This window comes from Myxocyprinus asiaticus, chromosome 28 (assembly GCF_019703515.2).
Source record: "Myxocyprinus asiaticus isolate MX2 ecotype Aquarium Trade chromosome 28, UBuf_Myxa_2, whole genome shotgun sequence".
Taxonomy (NCBI): Eukaryota; Metazoa; Chordata; class Actinopteri; order Cypriniformes; family Catostomidae; genus Myxocyprinus; species Myxocyprinus asiaticus.
In genome coordinates, this window is record NC_059371.1 from 23782967 (window position 1) to 23800851 (window position 17885).

Below are 17885 nucleotides of genomic sequence, written 5' to 3' on the forward strand. Positions count from 1 at the left end.
ATGAACCGATTGAATGTTTTATCATCGGTAGCCAAAGTGCAAACTAATTCTTAAATTTCACGACATTTGTAAAGTTACTGAACGAGAATAAGCATTTATACACAATGGTACTATAGAACAAACCTCCATTGAATCTCCGGGAAATATTTTATTGTCCATCACATGTGAGCGCTGCACAAAATTGCTTCCGTTAGTCACCGAGTCGTTTCGTTGACATGCTTCCAACTCTGATGTTTTTATGCTTTCAATCGCTTGTTTGCATCAATCAAACACCTTCGTCTCGTCTAGTGAAGTGGAACCACGACAGAATCGTGCAGCGTGATTTTAGTGTTCACATGGAGCCACTGCCAGTTACATAGAAATACAGTGAACAGGCAGATCGTCATATGCGTGTTTCACATTTCTGATTTTAATCATATCTGCATGCACAGGAGTGTATACAGCACATAACGTCTTCTCACTTAAAACAGGTAAGTTAACTGTGCCAGATATGAATTAGAACTGCATCACAATCTGAACTGGCTTCCAGTATAGTTAAAACAGTAGTGGATAATTTTACTAATCGGACTTGATCATAACTCATTTCGCACCAAATGAAAATAGCAAGTGACCAGCTGGTAGTCATGGTCAGATAGGAACAAAGTTACGAAGCATTAACTATTTTGACTTTTATTAGCAGTTAAAAGCACTTCTCTTTAGCTTTCTTCTAGACAGATAACTTTTATGTGACTCCAGGTGTGCGGACCCCATCATTGTTGTCCGCTCTTCATTCACAGGCGCCACCCTGCTCTGGGTTTATGTCGTTTCTAGTCTCGTTAGAGTTCATCGGATGACAATGAAAGTTCAGAAAGTCTCTTCTCGATCCCAACATGAGCAACGAATCGCCACTAAACGTCACGGCAAGAATAAGTGGCTCAAAAAAGTACGCAATCTGGACTCGGCTCTCTCAAGTGCAAGTTCTGGCACTGCTAAATTGGAGCAACAGATAGCCAAAAGGGAGAAACCTAGGTTAAAACGGTTGAAGAAGTCGTATGCAAAGCCTGTGACTTTGATCCCTGAAAACAGTTATACTGAGGAGGGAAAGGTGACTTTTGCTCATGTCCACACAAACGGAGGCACAGAACTGGAGGGCAACAGCAATTCCGAGGACTCCCAAGAATGGAGCGCTTATGCCAAGAGTGTTCTTCAGAACGGTGTGGAGAGTTCAACGCTACCTGACACAGAGCAGTTGGAAAAGGACGGTCTTCAATACCATTCCCAGCTTGACCATGCTCAAAATCGTGCTGTTTTAGTCTTGCAACAAGGCCAGGTACTAAGATAATCTCAAAAGACATCCACCCTACTGTTATTATGCATTAAAGCCAGGAAAAGTTAATCCAAAAATGACATTTTTTGTCATTAGTTTATCACCCTTATGTTGTTCTAAACCTGTATTACCTGGCTTTCCTCGTGGAACACAAAATGTGAATTTTTGAAGAATGTCCTAGTCACTCTTTTTCACATTATGAAAGTGAATTAGAAGAACTGGGGCTGTCAAGCTCTAAAACAGTTAAAAGCACGTTTGAAGCATCATGAAAGTGGAGCATACAACTTGCTAATAACAGCTTGAAGGATAATGGACCCCAAAATGAAAATTCTGTCATCATTTACTCTCCCTCATGCCATTCCAGATGTCTATGACTTACTTTCTTCTGCAGAACACAAAGTTTTTTAGAAGAATATCTCAACTCTCTTGGTCCTCATAATGCAAGTGAATGGTGATCAGACCTTTGAAGTTCCAAAAAACACAAAGGCAGCATAAAAGTAATACTTAAGACTCCAATGGCTTAATCCATGTCTTCTGAAGCGATCCAATCGGTTTTGGGTGAGAACAGACCAAAATGTAATTCCTTTTTCACTGTACATCTTACTATTGCAGTTTATAGGCACATTTATGATTTCAAGCTCGATTACACTTCCTAGTACTTGACGCATGCGAAGAGCGCTAGATGGCGCTATAGGGAAATTAATCGAGCTTGAAATCATGATCGCCAAGGAGATTTATAGTGAAAAAGAAGTTATATTTTGATCTGTTCTCATCCAAAATTGATGGGATCACTTCAGAAGACACAGATTAAACCACTGGAGTTGTATGGATTGCATTTATGCTGCTTTTTTGTGCTTTTTGAGATTTAAAGTTCTGGTCACCATTCACTTGCATTTTATAAAGGACCTACAGAGCTGAAATATTCTTCTAAATATCTTAGTTTGTGTTCTGCTGAAGAAAGAAAGTCATACACATCTGGGATGGCGTGAGGGTGAGTAAATGATGAGAGAATTCTCATTTTTGGGTGAACTATTCCTTTAAAATTTTGTTCTATTCCTCATGCAATCGCTATTGTGTGGTGCATTTCTTCTGGTCATTTTAAAGTTTGGCAGCCTCAGTCCACTTTCAGTATCATTATTTGGAATAAAAAATGTACATTCTTTGTTTTACTAAAGTCATTTGGAAAGGTTTGAGGATGAGTAAATAATGACCAAAAACAATGATTGATTTGTGGGTTCTTTTACAATTCTGCTACATATTTGAAGGCTTGAACAAAACAATTTTTTTGTTAATCTTGCAGTTTTTGCAAGTAGGCTCACTTTTGTCTCTGATGCCTTTGCAGGTCTTGTGTTTCCGTGGAAAGTGCCTGCTCACTTGCCTCTATGGTCGTGTAGAGGTGGTTGGCTTCACTATAGAGGAGGGCCAACAATCTTACCCCCTTTTCTCACCACCCACACACTGCCCTCTCACCATCACTGCCTTAGGAAACAACTCCCACTCCACCAAGAACAAGAAAGAGGGGCGACTGGAGGCGAAAGCCATTGTTCGCAAATACCTCTCTTCAGGTAACATTAATAGCAGCATGCTACCTCATTATTTTTGTTAAATAGTTCACCCAAAAATGAAAATTCTCATCATTTACATATTGTGTATGACTTTCTTCTGCTGAACACAAATTAAGATTTTTAGAAGAATATCTCAGCTCTCTAGGTCCATACAATGCAAGTAAATGATGACCAAAACTTTGAAGCTTCAAAAAGCACAAAGGCAGCATAAAAGTAATCCATAAGACTCCAGTGGTTTAATTCATATCTTCAGAAGTGATATAATGGATGTGGGTGAGAAACAGATCAATATTTAAGTCCTTTTTTTTTTTTTTTTTTTTTTACTGTAAATTCTCCTAACTGCCCAATAGGTGGCGATAAGGACAAAGAATGCAAAATGGCATAAGCACAAGAAGAAGAAAGTGAAAGTTGAGATTCATAGTAAAAAGGGACATGCATTTTGCTCTGTTTCTCACCCACACTTAACATAATGCTTCTAAAGACATAGACGGCTGGTGTCGTATTGATTACTTTTATGCTGCCATAATGTGCTTTTGGAGCTTCAAACGTTTGGCACACATTTACTTGAATTGTGAGGACCTACAGAGCTGAGATATTATTCTAAAAATCTTTGTGTTCAGCAGAAGAATGTCATACACATCTTGGATGGCATTAGGGTGAGTAAATGCCTGTAAAAGATGCCAGAACTTGTGTTTTTTGGGTACACTACCCCTTTAATTAATTTCTTCCTGGATTAAATTAACTTTTAAGTGTGCAAAAACACTTAATGTTGTGAGGATCAATGTTTTTGATGTCCAGAGCCATGTAAGAGGCTCATCAGTGAGGTGGACTCGGAATCCTGTGTGCTGCTCCTAGAACCCTTGGACACACCCCTTACTCGCTTTCTCAGCAGCTTCTCAGAACTCAGTGAGGTCTTTGGAGTCAACTCGGTGAGTCAAGGACATTACAGATTCCACATTTAAAATAAAATGTTTAAGCTGATGTCTGAGGTTTTTTCTGTGTGTTCTTAAAATACTTGCCACTATTCCAGCTTTATGTGTAGAGGCAATTATGAGTAAGTCATTTGTAGGTTGACTTCCCAAAGAGTGTGAATACATTGGCCCTGTAGCACTTTAAGTTCATTGCTCTGTTTATTTGTGCATCGGCATCCCAACATGCCTGACACAGCCGTATTGGCTCAATAGGTTTGGGGTGGGACTACCTGTTCGTCCTACCAGTTAACTGCCATGTCTTTTGCCATTCTGTTTTAGTTGTATTTCTACCTATACAACATGCATCTTCTATATGGACACCCACATTTATGGTGATCGATTTTATGTGTATATTGCAGAGGGAGCTGAGGTCTCAGGCTGCCATCTATAACCCTGCTCTGTCAGCCGTGGGTGTGACAGCTCTGTGTGGACCCTGTGCACAGGGTCTGGTGATGTCATGCAGCTACAGAGAGGCCCTAAGCAGCTTGCTCAAAGCCTGGGCAGGTAATACATGTTGATGGTTCTCCTCTCCAAACAATTTTTGAAGGAAGGATTTGATTTTATTTCTGGTCAAATTTATTTGGTCGAATTTACATTGATGTTTTGTTTTTTTCATAGGGGAGTTTGACAGCTGTCCCATCATCCTTGTATGTGGTGGGAGAAACTCTGGCAAGTCCACCTTCAGTCGTCACCTTATTAACAGCCTGCTCAATCAGTGAGTTCAAGTTAATTTTATCAGTTTACTTATGAATTGAGAACTTAAGCGTGCAATCGGGGTTCCTGTGGATCCTTAAAAAGTCTTAAAATGTCTTAAATTCAGTTTTCCCAAATTTAAGGTAATAAAAAGTCTTAAATATCTTAAATGATACAACAAAATTCTTAATGATCATTTAAAGGGTCTTAAATTTGGGGGCGGAAAGATGGGAATCGGATATGTCCTAATAGGAGTATCAGACTTCAAATGAATACAATTAAATTAGTGCATGCGCTGCATCCTTCAGAGTGAAAATGTGGCCCTGTTGTATTTTCTTCAAGCATGCGAGTCTGTGAGTGTTTTCAGCTGTTGCAGAGCAGTTCACAGTCAGTAAGCCATATCGGAAATTTATGACAAGCTATCACTAAAGATCAACTGTTGATGATGATGATATAATGTTGATGAAATATGGCAATGTTTACTTTTAATTGTTTATATTGTAATATGTTGTAGATTATTGTAGGAGTGCACAATTTATTTCCCTTATCTGTTTGAATGAGCAGCTGGAATCAGTGAAGCGCATACATTTCAAAATAAGAGTCCCTGGTGTGTTTCAGATCTTTTTTCTTCATTTGTTTTGGTATGGGTATACGGTATAAATTTGATTGTTCAGGTCTTGAAAAGGGTCTTATAAAGTCTTAAATTTGATTTTAAATACTCTACAGCAACCTTGGCAATTCCAAGCCTGAATTAGCCTGAATTCCAAGTTGGACTAGCACCAGAGAGCAAATGATTTTTATCAGAAATTCACATGCATAATGATTTTAAAGGGGTAATATTGCTCTCTAACTTGTCATGTGTGATTGTGTATGTGTAGCACTGCAAGTGTTGAGTATTTGGAGTGTGATCTAGGCCAGACTGAGTTCACCCCTCCTGGTTGCCTTTCCTTAAGCACTGTTACAGAGCCACTATTGGGTATGTGTCATACTCCACATCTCCATACAGCCACATGCAGTACATATTTGTCTTGCTAATATTATTCAAACAGATTCTACACATTAAAAAGAACTTTGTACTGCAGAAATGTGAAGCTTTTCTGAATTTATTACAAACCTTCAGTACAACATACTGTTCATTTTACATTTCCAAAATAATGGCATGTTTATGATTGTATGCTTCGTTCTGTAGGGCCTCCTTTCACACACTTGCGTGACCCGGAGCACATGGTGTACTATGGTTTGACAGATTGCCAGGCTGACATAGATCGGTATTTGGAGTCCCTGAAATCCCTCTGGCGCCATTGCAGTGGAGAGAGTCCGGTCATCATCAACACTATGGGCTGGGTCAAAGGTCAGCAATATGAATATGTGTTGTGCATGAAAGGAAATTCATTAGTAATGTTAATTTGAAATAATGCAATCATCAATGGATATCTTTAATCTTAGGATTTTTATATTATATATTGTATATATTTAAATTTACATTTGATTTTATTATATTAACGTAAATTAATGTCTTTTATTTTTAAAGGAATATTCCGTGTTTAAGTTAAGCTCAATCGATAGCATGTGTGGCATAATGTTGATTACCACCATAAATCATTTAGACTCGTTTAGATTTTTGTGGTAATCAACATTATGCCACAAATGCTGTCAATTGAGCTTAACTTTTATTGAACCCCAAATATTACTTTAAAGCTAAAATTGTGTATTTTTTTTAAACCTGTAGTATTTTTTAATTAAAATACTTTCTCCTATCCCAGTTTAATTTGTTGGTTGATTCCCCTGAAAAGTAAATAATATGACACTGTGGCACTATCAAAACATTACTGTTTGTTTGAGCTGCCTGACCAGCCAACTATAGCAACATTGGCTCAACCAAAGATTTGAATTTTAGGCAGGACTGTTTGTTTTCTGACCAAATGGCAGATGGGACTGTGTTCTGGAAAGTTATTTGAAAACAATCATTTTTGCAGTCCGGTTTAGTGACACTAGCGGCACATAAATTGCACACTTCAGCTTTAATGGAAATCATATACTTAAAGTTTCTGAAATGTGTGTTACTCAATTTTTTTTTTATTATTTATTTATTTTTTTACGGGAATGGCTCGGGACCCATCTTTATGATGGTAGCCCGTGAAAGGAACAGTGGCACGCTCCTTTCCTCCGTAGTGCTAGGGTCATCTCCTTGGGCAAGAGAGAACAACCCTCAAGCACCCCCCGCTATGGTTACGTTTTTACCATCCCTTGACCTGGAGTAAAATAGATCCTTATTATCCCATTTCTGTTATAAGAAATAAGGAAAAGGACGACTCGTTTGCCGTGAGTTGCAACCCGTGTCGGTGGAGGAAGAGATCGTGGTCCCTGAGAAATGTGGTTTACTGCGGCTTCCACTATTTCAACATGGTACTTTGGCTCCTACTTCACCTAGGCAGGAGGTTGGAATGGCTCGATCCAGTCAATCGGCTGGTCAAGACATGCCCTTGGAATACTCTGTGATAGCTGAACATCAAATATCTCTCAGATTCCCAGTAGGCATTGGTTAAGGGTCAGTCAATAAATTGAGCAACTTGTTGCTCATTTTGCTTGAGTATATCATCTCTATATCCCTGATGCATAATCTGCTGGAGATCCGTGGCACTGTGCATCCCTTACTTTTGGGCTCCCAGGTGGGTGGGGAGCAGAGATGACGAAACTAAAAACCCAAAACATGGCTACAAAACACACCTAAAAAAAAAAACTTTCTTGGACCTGGATACCGACAATACCTCAGAAAATAGACGTGCTCTTGTGCCGAGTAATGATGACTGGCCAAAATTCATCATCATTGAAGCTGCTGCTCCAGATTCTGCAAACATCAAGCTTTCCCCTTTTGCTATACAAAAAGGTATTGCAGGAATAGCGGGAACAGTAAAGGAAGTGGAAAAAACTATGATCTGGACAGATTCTTGTGGAATGCAGTAAAAAGGCCAATGCTGAAAATCTACTGCATGCCAGCATGTTAGCTGGAATTCAAATAAAGACATCTCCTCATCCAGCTTTGAACTACAGTAAAGGAGTAATCTGAACTAGAGAGTTGGATGATGTGGATGAAGAAGAAATAACGTATGGGCTCAAGACCCAAGGAGTAATGAACGTCAAAAGAATAATAATCAAGAGAGAAGAGCAAATGATTAAAACTGGTATGTACATTCTCACCTTTAATAAACCGCTAATCCCAGATAAACTTCGAATTGGATACTTAAGTGTTCCAGTGGACTTATTTGTACCCAACCCTCTGCGTATGGCCATGGATCTAATGGCTGCAACAAACATACCTGTTGTATCTGTGGGGAGGTAGGCCATGACAAAAGGAGCTATGAAAAACCATCAAAATGTTGTAATTGCTCAGGTGACCATTCAGCTGCATCAAAACAGTGTCCCATGTGGATCAAAGAAAAGGAAATGCAGAAAATCAAGGTGTACTAAGAGAATCAGTTACCTCGAAGCAAAGAAAATGGTGGATGTCATCCCTGTTTTTACCCTGAATAAAACCTTCGCCTCTGTTGCAAAAAAAGCTGTGAGAACAATAGACTGTCAGACAGATATCACCTGGATGCATAAAGACAAACCTCAAATCATTAACCATAGTAATATTCCCCCAAAGATGAAGAACATAGGAACCCAGAGCGAAACTCTTCTAAATGACATTCACTCCAGTCAGAGCTCAATAACAGGAAACCAAAAGGCAAATAAAAACAAGGGTAAGGCAAGTTCTTCACAATCAAAAGTATCCCAAGATGAAGCCTCAAAGACAAAACAAACAAAAGATGGGGAAATGAAAGAGAATGAATACCATAGTAGAAGTCCATCCCCTAGAAAACTGTCCCTATACTCCCTAATAGGTAATGGAAAATTCAATCATCCAATGGAACTATCGTGCTATCAGGGCAGATTTTACGGCGCTGCAGCGTCTAACTGCAATGATTAACCATCTAGCCGTATGTCTTCAAGAACCACAATTACCACCAGACGGTACTCTCTTTTAAATAAAAAAAATAAAATAAAAGTTTTAACACTTTTTTTTAACACAGTGACACACGGGCTTCCGGTGGTACAACCATTTTAATAAGAAAATATGTGATCCATAGTCATAAATATTAATAGCAAATTACAGGCAACAGCAGTACGCCTGACTTTGCAGAAAACCATTACAGTCGTCTCTATCTACATTCCTCCAAATTTTAACTTGACACACATGGACCTAGATCACCTTAATCGCTCACTCCCATCTCTTTTTATTCTCATGGGAGATTTTAATAGTCATAACACTTTGTGGGGCAGTAATCACTGTAACACAAAAGGAAAGAAGATTGAAGATTTTATAGATAACCACACCTTATGTATTTTAAATAATGGATTGAATACCTATTTACATCCAGGACATGGAACGTACTCTGCAATCGACCTAACAATTTGTCAGCCTGAATTATTTTTAGACCTATCATGGAAAGTTTGGCATGACCTCTGTGGAAGTGACCATTTCCCAATCATTGTAACCATCAAAGGCAGAGAGGAAGAAACAAATGTACAAAGATGGCAAATGAAAAAATCAAATTTCAATTTCAAACCCTCTGTCATGAGAAACTGACACGGTTTCCAGAAGACATCCCAGATGCTATGCAGAATTTCACTGAAACGCTCATATCTATAGCTAATGATACAGTCCCAAGAACATCTTTAAACATAAAATATAGATGACTTCCATGGTTTGATGATACATGTAAGGAAGCTATAAAAGAGAGGAAAAAAACTGAAAGACTGTTCTTCAGACATCCATCAACTGAAAATCTCATCAAACTCGAGATGAGTAGAACACGAGCAAGAAGAATTATAAATGAAGTAAAAAAGAAAAGCTGGAGAAGATTCGTTTCCAACATGACAACAAGTACTCCATCATACAAAATATGGAACCTGATACGGAAAATGAAGGGAAAAAACAACGGTCCTCAAACACATCAAACAGCACGGCACACTTTTGACTTCAAAACAAGAAATTGCAAACATTCTAGCAAAAACTTTCGAAAACAATTCATCTATTGAGAACTGCCTTCCTGCTTTTCTAACTTTTCTTGCTCAACAAGAAAAAGAAAAGATTAACTTCGGCTCCAGTAACACAGAGCCATACAACCAACCTTTTTCTATGGAAGAACTAAAGCGAGCCATTAAAAAAATCCCACGACAGAGCTGTTGGACCGGATAAAATCCACTATCAAATTTTTAAGAGTCTACCCCACCTTTCCCTGAAAATGCTCCTTAGAATTTTTTACTCCCATTTGGATATTGGGATAAATCCCATCTGCCTGGCATGAAGCAGAAATAATACCTATTCCAAAGCCAGGAAAAGACCATAACAACCCCATAAACTACCGCCCTATAGCTTTAACCAGTTGTTTATGCAAAACAATGGAGAGGATGGTCAATGATCGCCTGGTCTGGATACTGGAATCTAAATACCACATAAGTAACGCCCACTGTGGTTTCTGGAAAGGTCGAAGCACTACAGATCACCTTATTTGTCTTGAAAGCCATATTCGTGACGCCTTTACCAGAAAAGAACACGTTGTAGCTGTCTTCTTTGATTTGGAGAAAGCCTATGACATGGAAACATGGATTTTTAAAGGATCTGTACCAAATGAATTTTAGAGGTCGACTGCCAATCTTCATTGAAAGTTTTTTTATCGAACAGACTTTTTAGAGTTAAATTAGCAAACACCTTGTCTAACCTACATAAACAAGGACCTCAAGGAAGTATCCTATCAGTAACCCTCTTTAGTATTAAAATAAGTAGCATTGGAAAAGTCATTGGTTCTGATGTCCTCTGTAGTTTATATGTAGATGATATCTGCATTTTCTACAAGAGCAAGTACATGAATACTATCGAGCGAAAAATCCATTTGAAGATAAACAAACAAAATGCACTCCTGGTCATCACAGAATGGTTTCAAGTTCTCACAAACAAAAACCATCTGTATGCATTTCTGTCGGCTTCATTCACTACACAATGAACCAGAGCTGTTTATGGATGGAGTCCCCATTAAAGTTGTTAAAGAGAACAGGTTTCTTGGTATCACTTTTGACAACAAACTGTCTTTTATTCCTCACATTAAATCACTAAAGAATTGTTTTAAAGCCATGAATGTTTTAAAGGTTTTATCCAAAACCAAATGAGGGAGCAGACAGCTCAACTCTTATGAACTTGTACAGAACCATGGTATGCTCAAAGCTGGACTATGGAAGTATCATTTATGGATCAGCTAGGAAGTCATACATACAACTTTTGGACACTGTACACAACCAAGGTATATGACTAGCTTTGGGAGCCTACAGAACATCACCAATCCAAAGTCTCTATGCGGAAGCCAACGAACCTTCCTTGGAAATCAGACGCCTAAAGTTGGCCTTACATTATGCAACCAAACTTAAAACAAATAAAGAAAACCCAGCCTATTCAGCAGTTTTCCCACTTCAGCATTCAACAATATATGAAAAAAACAAAAACAAAAAACAAGTTTCATTCGTCCATTTGGCCTACGTATAAAAACCCATCTGGAGAATCTGAAAGTGGATCTAAACAGTTAGGAACAGACACATTTCTGCAAAATTCCTCCATGGGATCTCAAAAAGCCTGAAATCCATCTGGATTTAACAAGGAACCAAAAATCCAAAATGCAACTGAATGATTTCCATCAACAATTTTGGACATAAGAGCAGTATACCCACAACATATCCCAATATACACAGATGGATCTAAATCTGGAAATAAAGTGGCAGCAGTTTTGCAACATACCAACTTTGTCAGGGTATCCGCATCCCTGACCAAAGTTCAGTTTTCACTGCAGAGGCAAACGCTCTACTACTGGCACTGAAGTTTATTGAGACTGCTCCACAAAAACCTTTTTTAATAATAACTGATTCAAAATCATGTCTTGAAGCATTGGAAGCTACTAAAACTGATCATCCAACAATCGTGAAGATTTTAATCAAAATGTCATCTCTTGAAGCAGAGTATTAATATTATTTTCTGCTGGGTACCTGGACACTCAGGAATCTCCGATAATGAACAAGCAGACAGAGCTGCCAGAGAAGCACTATCTACTGAACCAGTAAAATGCCCTATACCTTCCACAGATCTGAAACCAACTCTGAATGTATATATCAAAAACAAATGGCAGTCGGAGTGGGATCAATGTTTAAACAACATATTACGGGAAATAAATCTTGTTGTTGGAACAAGATATGTGTTCCCTTTTAATAATCACTGGGATCAAGTCATTTATACGCGATGCCGGATAGGACGTACAAGATTCACACACCAGTTTTTACTATCAGGAGAAAATTCACCAAAGTGCTCATCTTGTCAGAACCAACTATCCATTAAACATATTTTACTGGACTGTCATACCTCTACACATCTAAGGAACCTGTATTATTCAGTTGATACTTTTGAAAAGGTTTTTAATCAAGTGAATCCAAATTTAGTTTTAAGGTTTTTAGGAAAAATTAATCTTAAACAACTTATTTAACTGTTTTTATATAACTAAACCTGGCTCCCGCCATGAATATAGCCATAGAAGCTGGCATGGCATAAAAAATGAAAGAAAACAAACAAACAATGTTTTGTTTTTTTTTTACATCCACAAATGTCTCTCTCTTTCAGGCCAGGGCTTTCAGATTCTTGTTGATCTCATCCGCCTTTTTTCCGTGACACACGTGGTTCAGCTGAGTTATGGGGATGTCCCACAGTGTCAACATCTTACTCCAGACTTCCTCAGAACTGCCCACGGCTGGCAGACACACCCTCCAACACCACCCACCCTGACAGAGGAGTCCACCAGTCACCTCACTGTTCAATCTCATGTATTTCTCAACATCCTCTCAGAATTCGAAGGTGCTGGGACATCTGGAAAAATGTGAGTAGGCTGTGATAGGAGTGTCCATGATCTGTTGTCAAATATTGATGGCTGATAGTCATAGTAAACAAATGACCGGTCATTTCTCACTTCTCACTCCTCACTCATCCCGTGTTTCTCATAGGCGGCATCAGCGTAGTAATGAGCTACGAGACCTGGCTTTGCTCAGCTACTTCAGTCAGCTGCAGTCCACAGACCCGGGCCCCATCCGCCCTCTCCACTGCTTCATACCCTACCAGGTAAACATAATACTGGGTAAGAGAGAAATTCATTGCTTATAATCTATGACTTAAGCACAGCGCTGTACTCCAAACCAGTGTCAGATATAAAATGTGTATTTTATTAAGGCAGCGTTTCCACGCATCCTTGAATACCTGGAAGACCTGGAATTTTGCAATGCAGTTTTCCAATTATGGAAAAGTCATGTAAAATGAGAAAAATACCTAATTGTCCTGAAAAATAATTATTTGTTCTTGAAAATATTTTAGTATAATGAAACTGTTTGACTCTTACAATGTTTGTGCTTCATGTACAAAAACATATTAACGACCAGGACTCGGGATAGATGTCAAATACACATTTGTATCTTTTTGTCACTAACAGTGGCTGTGCATTGTGAAACAACATCAATGGTTGACTGTCATCATGAACGAAGCCCTGTCACACACAGTGCTGTGAAAAAGTATTTGCTGATGTCTTCTGGTTTTGTATACATCTCATACTAAATTGCTTCAAAATTTTAAACTAAATCTGAGTAAACACAAAATACAGTTTTTAAGTGATAATGTTATTTATTGTAGCAAAAAAGTTATCCAATACCAACTGGGCCTTTTTATTTGCCCCCTTAGTTACTAAATCCCCAAATCTATGAAACTGCATTCATAATGGGGTTCAGCTGGACTAGAATTTTTTCAGCAGCATGAAGTTGGCTAAAAGGTCTCACCCAGTAGCACACTATGCCAAGGTCGAAAGAAATTCCAGAAATGATGAGGAAAAAGGTGATTGAAATACATCAGTCTGGGAAGGGTTACAAAGCTATTTCAAAGGCTCTGGGACTCCAAAGAACCACAGTGAGAGCCATTATCTCCAAATGGAAAACTTGGCACAGTAGTGAACCTTCCCAAAAGTGGCTGACCTTCCAAAATTCCTACAAGAGCACAGCGACAACTCATCCAGGAAGTCACAAAAAAGCCAAGGAAAAAATCCAAGGAACAGCAGGCATCTCTCACATCAATAAAGGTCACTGTTCATGACTCCACTATCAGAAAGACACTGGCCAAAAAGGCCATCCATGGAAGAGTGGCGAGGCGAAAACCACTGCTAACCCAGAAGAACATTAAGGCTCGTCTGAATTTTGCCAGAACACACCTTGATGATCCTCAAACATTTTGGGAGAATGTTCTGTGGGCTGATGAGTCGGAAGTGGAACTGTTTGGAAGACGGGTCCCCTTACATCTGTCGTAAATCAAACACAGAATTCCACAAAAAAACATCATACCTACGGTCAAGCATGGTGGTGGTAGTGTGATGGTATGGGGATGCTTTGCTGCTTGAGGGCCAGGGCGACTTGCAATAATTGAGGGAAACAAGAATTCTGCTCTCTACCAGAAAATCCTGTAATCTTTTAAAGGAGAACGTCCGGTCATCAGTCCGTTAGTTAAAGATCAAGCGCAACTGGATTATGCAGCAAGAGAATGATCCAAAGCATATGAGTAAGTCCACCTCTGAATGGCTCAAAAGAAGCAAAATTATAGTTTTGGAGTGGCCTAGTCAAAGTCCTGACTTGAACCTGATTGAGATGCTGTGGCAGGTCCTTAAATGGGTAGTTTATGCTCAAACCCTCAAATGTGGCTGAACTAAAGCAGTTCTGCAAATGAGTGGGCCAAAATTCCACCACAGTGTTGTGAAAGACTGATCTCCAGTTATCGGAAGCGTTTGGTTGCAGTTGTTGCTGCTAAAGGTGGCACAACCAGCTATTAAGTTTAAGGGGGCAGTTAGTTTTTATATGGGTGATATAGGTGTTGGATAACTTTTTGCTTCAAGAAAAAAAAAAATATATATATATATATATATATATATTTGAAAACTGTTTTGTTTTAACTTTTGTGTTTACTCAGGTTGCCTTTGTTTTATGTTAGATCTCGTTTGAAGATATAAAACAATTTAGTATGAAATTTTAATGTAATGTTTACTGTAATTAAATAATAATAATACAAAAAGAAGTATTTCACATCTGTGATGTTCTGTTGTGCAGAACTTAATTTTTGAACATATCTTGTGTTGTTTCGAATTGTCCTTTGGGGGTTTTGAATAAAAGCACTTAATTTAATTAAAAATAATGCAATGTTATGTTGAAAAATTAAAATAAAATAATTAATTTGATTAAAATTTTAATTAATTCATTTGAAAAGACACAATTTTGATGATAAAATTGAAATGGTCATATACAGAATTTAATATATAATAATAATATTTAATAATAACCATCCAGAAACCGCTTAAATATTAAACCCTTTGGACACATACCTGTAAAATGTCCTGGAAATGTCCTGGAAAGTTCTGTCTGGAAATGAGTGGGAACCCTGTAATGGGCATTATTTGTATTATATTGTATTATATTCTATATCTAGAATATAATATTCTGAAATATATCAAATGGTAGATAACAGATAAAAAAACAGATAAATTAATTGCAACATTTTAAATGTCTGGTGCATTTTTGTGACTTGCAGTGACATATTTGCCCTTGTGAGCTCTGATGCTGTTCCAAACTGTTATTTTTAAGAGTGAGCACTGAAGGCATTGTTTGTTTAATTTTTTTTTGGTGTGTGTGTTCTGCAGCAATGTAATTAGCACCTTTTTGTATTTCTCTAATCTTGTCGTGTGAATATGTGTTTGTTCTCTATTTCTGCAGGTCCCACACTCATCATTGGCTATAGGGGTAACACACTGTGAGGTCGCACCCAACCACATTCTGTATGCAGCCAATGCCAGTCTAGTGGGATTATGCTGTCTGAGTGAAAAAGTCATGGGCAGAGGAGGTCCTGTTGTGCTCTCCCAAACTCCCATCTGTCAATGTGTGGGCCTAGGTGTGTATACCAGTTTAAGCTGATGTGTGTCATTTTTCTACACTGAAGGAATAGTTCACCCAAAAATGAAAATGTTCTCATCATTAACTCACTCTCATGCCAACCCAGATGTGTATGACTTACTTTCTTCTGTTGAATGTAGAGATTTAAAAAAAAAAAATAACTCTGCTCTGTTGGTCCATACAATGCAGGTGAATGGTTGCCAGAACTTTGAAGCTCAAAAAACACAAAGGCAGCATAAAAGTAATCCACTTGACTCCAGTGGTTAAATCCATATCTTCAGAAGCGATTATATAGGTGTTGGTGAGAAACCGATAAATATTTAAGTCCTTTTTTACTATATATTTGTCCTCCCTGCCCAGTAGGTGGCGATATGCACGAAGAATGTGAAATTGGACATTGATCTGTTTCTCACCCACACCTATATAATCGCTTCTGAAGACATGGATTTAACTACTGGAGTTGTATGAATTACTTTTATGCTGCTTTTTTGTGGTTTTTGGAGCTTAAAAGTTCTGGCCACAATTCGCTTGCATTGAATGGACCTACAGAACTGAGATATTCTTCTAGAAATCTTTGTTTGTGTTCAGCAGAAGAAAGAAAGTTATACACATCTGTGATGACATAAGAGAGTAAATGATGAGAGAGTTTTCATTTTTGGGTGAACTTTTCCTTCAGTCTGTTATTCTGAGCAATTGCAGTTGGGGAGTGTTTGGGAAACCTGTTTGGAAACTTTGAAATTACACACTGCAGCTTTAAACAATTCTGTAAACCGAGAAAAGAATGCAGATGTGAATGTTACAAAACGTTTTGTAATTGTTTACATGGTAGTGAGTTGCCTTTTTGTTTTTAAGGTGTTCTGAGAGGGGTAGATATGGCACAAGGTCTGTACTTCCTGATTACTCCCGTGTCTCCATCTGTCCTGAGGCATGTGAACTGTCTTCTGCTGGGAGAGATCACTCTGCCTAAATTACTGCTCACCATGCAGGTTCGAATCGACTGTATAATTGATGGACATCTACAATATTCTGTTACTTTCTCTGTGTTGCCAGATTTAATTTGAAGTGTAACTAGATGAGAAATTTACAAAGCATATGGGTACATTTTATCAACTTTATTCTTTGAATATATGGGACTCTAAATTATGTACACCCTTGTACTAAACCTCTCCTTTTCTCCTGTTCCAGCATGGAGTTGAAGCAGAATTGCCATACGTCACCACAGACTACAGCTTTGAAGTCACAGGGGCAGGAAAGCTCCAGGTCTACAAAGGATTAACAAGACCTGGTTTTTTAAAGTCAAATAACTAAGCTTTTCTGTATGGACTCTGCTTTCTGTGAATTACATTTGTATCTTTGTATTTGTTTTATATCCTGAGTATTGACTTAAAAAATTGCCATTGAATGTACAAATCTACACCAGTATCTTGGCTTTTGGAATTGTATACTATGAGGAAATAGGGTGAATGGTAACATGTTGTTTTCTATATCTCTTGGTGAATGGCTCCATGTTAAAGATCTGTATGGATGACAACTGTTCCTCATGTTATGATTTGCTGTACTGGTACAGTTTTTCAACATGTTAAGAATACGTTCATTGTGAGTCCTTGTAATTTTTCCATAAGTCGCATTCCCAAACCAAGATAATTTGGACTGTAAAATATTAAAATGGGTTTCTTTTTTGTCAAGAAAAATGACTTGATCATTGCTTGAATTTTTTGTATTAAATATTGCGTTAAAAATGAAGTAAATACACCAGCATACAGTCCTCCAATTGTTTGTGAATAAGACACCCCAGTCAAGTGTGTAAAAGGAATAGTTCACCCAAAAACAAAAATTATTTCATTTACTCACTCTTATGCCATTCCAGATGTGTATGACTTTCTTCTGCTGAACACAAACGAATATTTTAGAAGAATATCTCAGCTCTGCAGGTCCTTACATTGCAACTGAATGGTGACCAAAACTTTGAAACTATATAATAGGTGTGGGTGAGAAAAAGATCAATATTTAAGTCCTTTTTTACTATAAATTCTCCTCCCTACCCATTATAGGCGAAATGCATGAATAATGTGAATCACCAAAAACACAAGAAGGAAGTGAAGGTTATAGTAAAAAAAAGGACTTAAATATTGATCTATTTTTCACACACACCCGTCATATCACTTCTGAAGACTTGGATTTAACCACTGGAGTCTTATGGATTACTTTTATGCTAACTAAGGTTAATTATCTGTAATCAAAACAACCAAGTGCATGAGATGAGGATTTTGGCTGTATTAGTTTGATTAGTCTGGAAAGGTTATTGGA

The 17885-nt window shown here is 38.0% G+C and overlaps 1 protein-coding gene across 1 annotated transcript; it reads left to right on the top strand.

The window, feature by feature from the left end:
• The first annotated feature begins 165 nt into the window (after window positions 1-165).
• Window positions 166-17336, top strand: LOC127419530 (polynucleotide 5'-hydroxyl-kinase NOL9-like). Its single transcript, XM_051661002.1, has 13 exons — window positions 166-470; window positions 777-1309; window positions 2649-2871; window positions 3670-3800; window positions 4202-4346; window positions 4461-4557; window positions 5414-5511; window positions 5725-5886; window positions 12235-12487; window positions 12612-12726; window positions 15402-15576; window positions 16431-16564; window positions 16764-17336. The coding sequence occupies exons 2-13, from the start codon at window positions 830-832 to the stop codon at window positions 16884-16886; spliced, it is 2136 nt and encodes a 711-aa protein (XP_051516962.1). The 5' UTR covers window positions 166-470; window positions 777-829; the 3' UTR covers window positions 16887-17336.
• The last annotated feature ends 549 nt before the right edge of the window (window positions 17337-17885 follow it).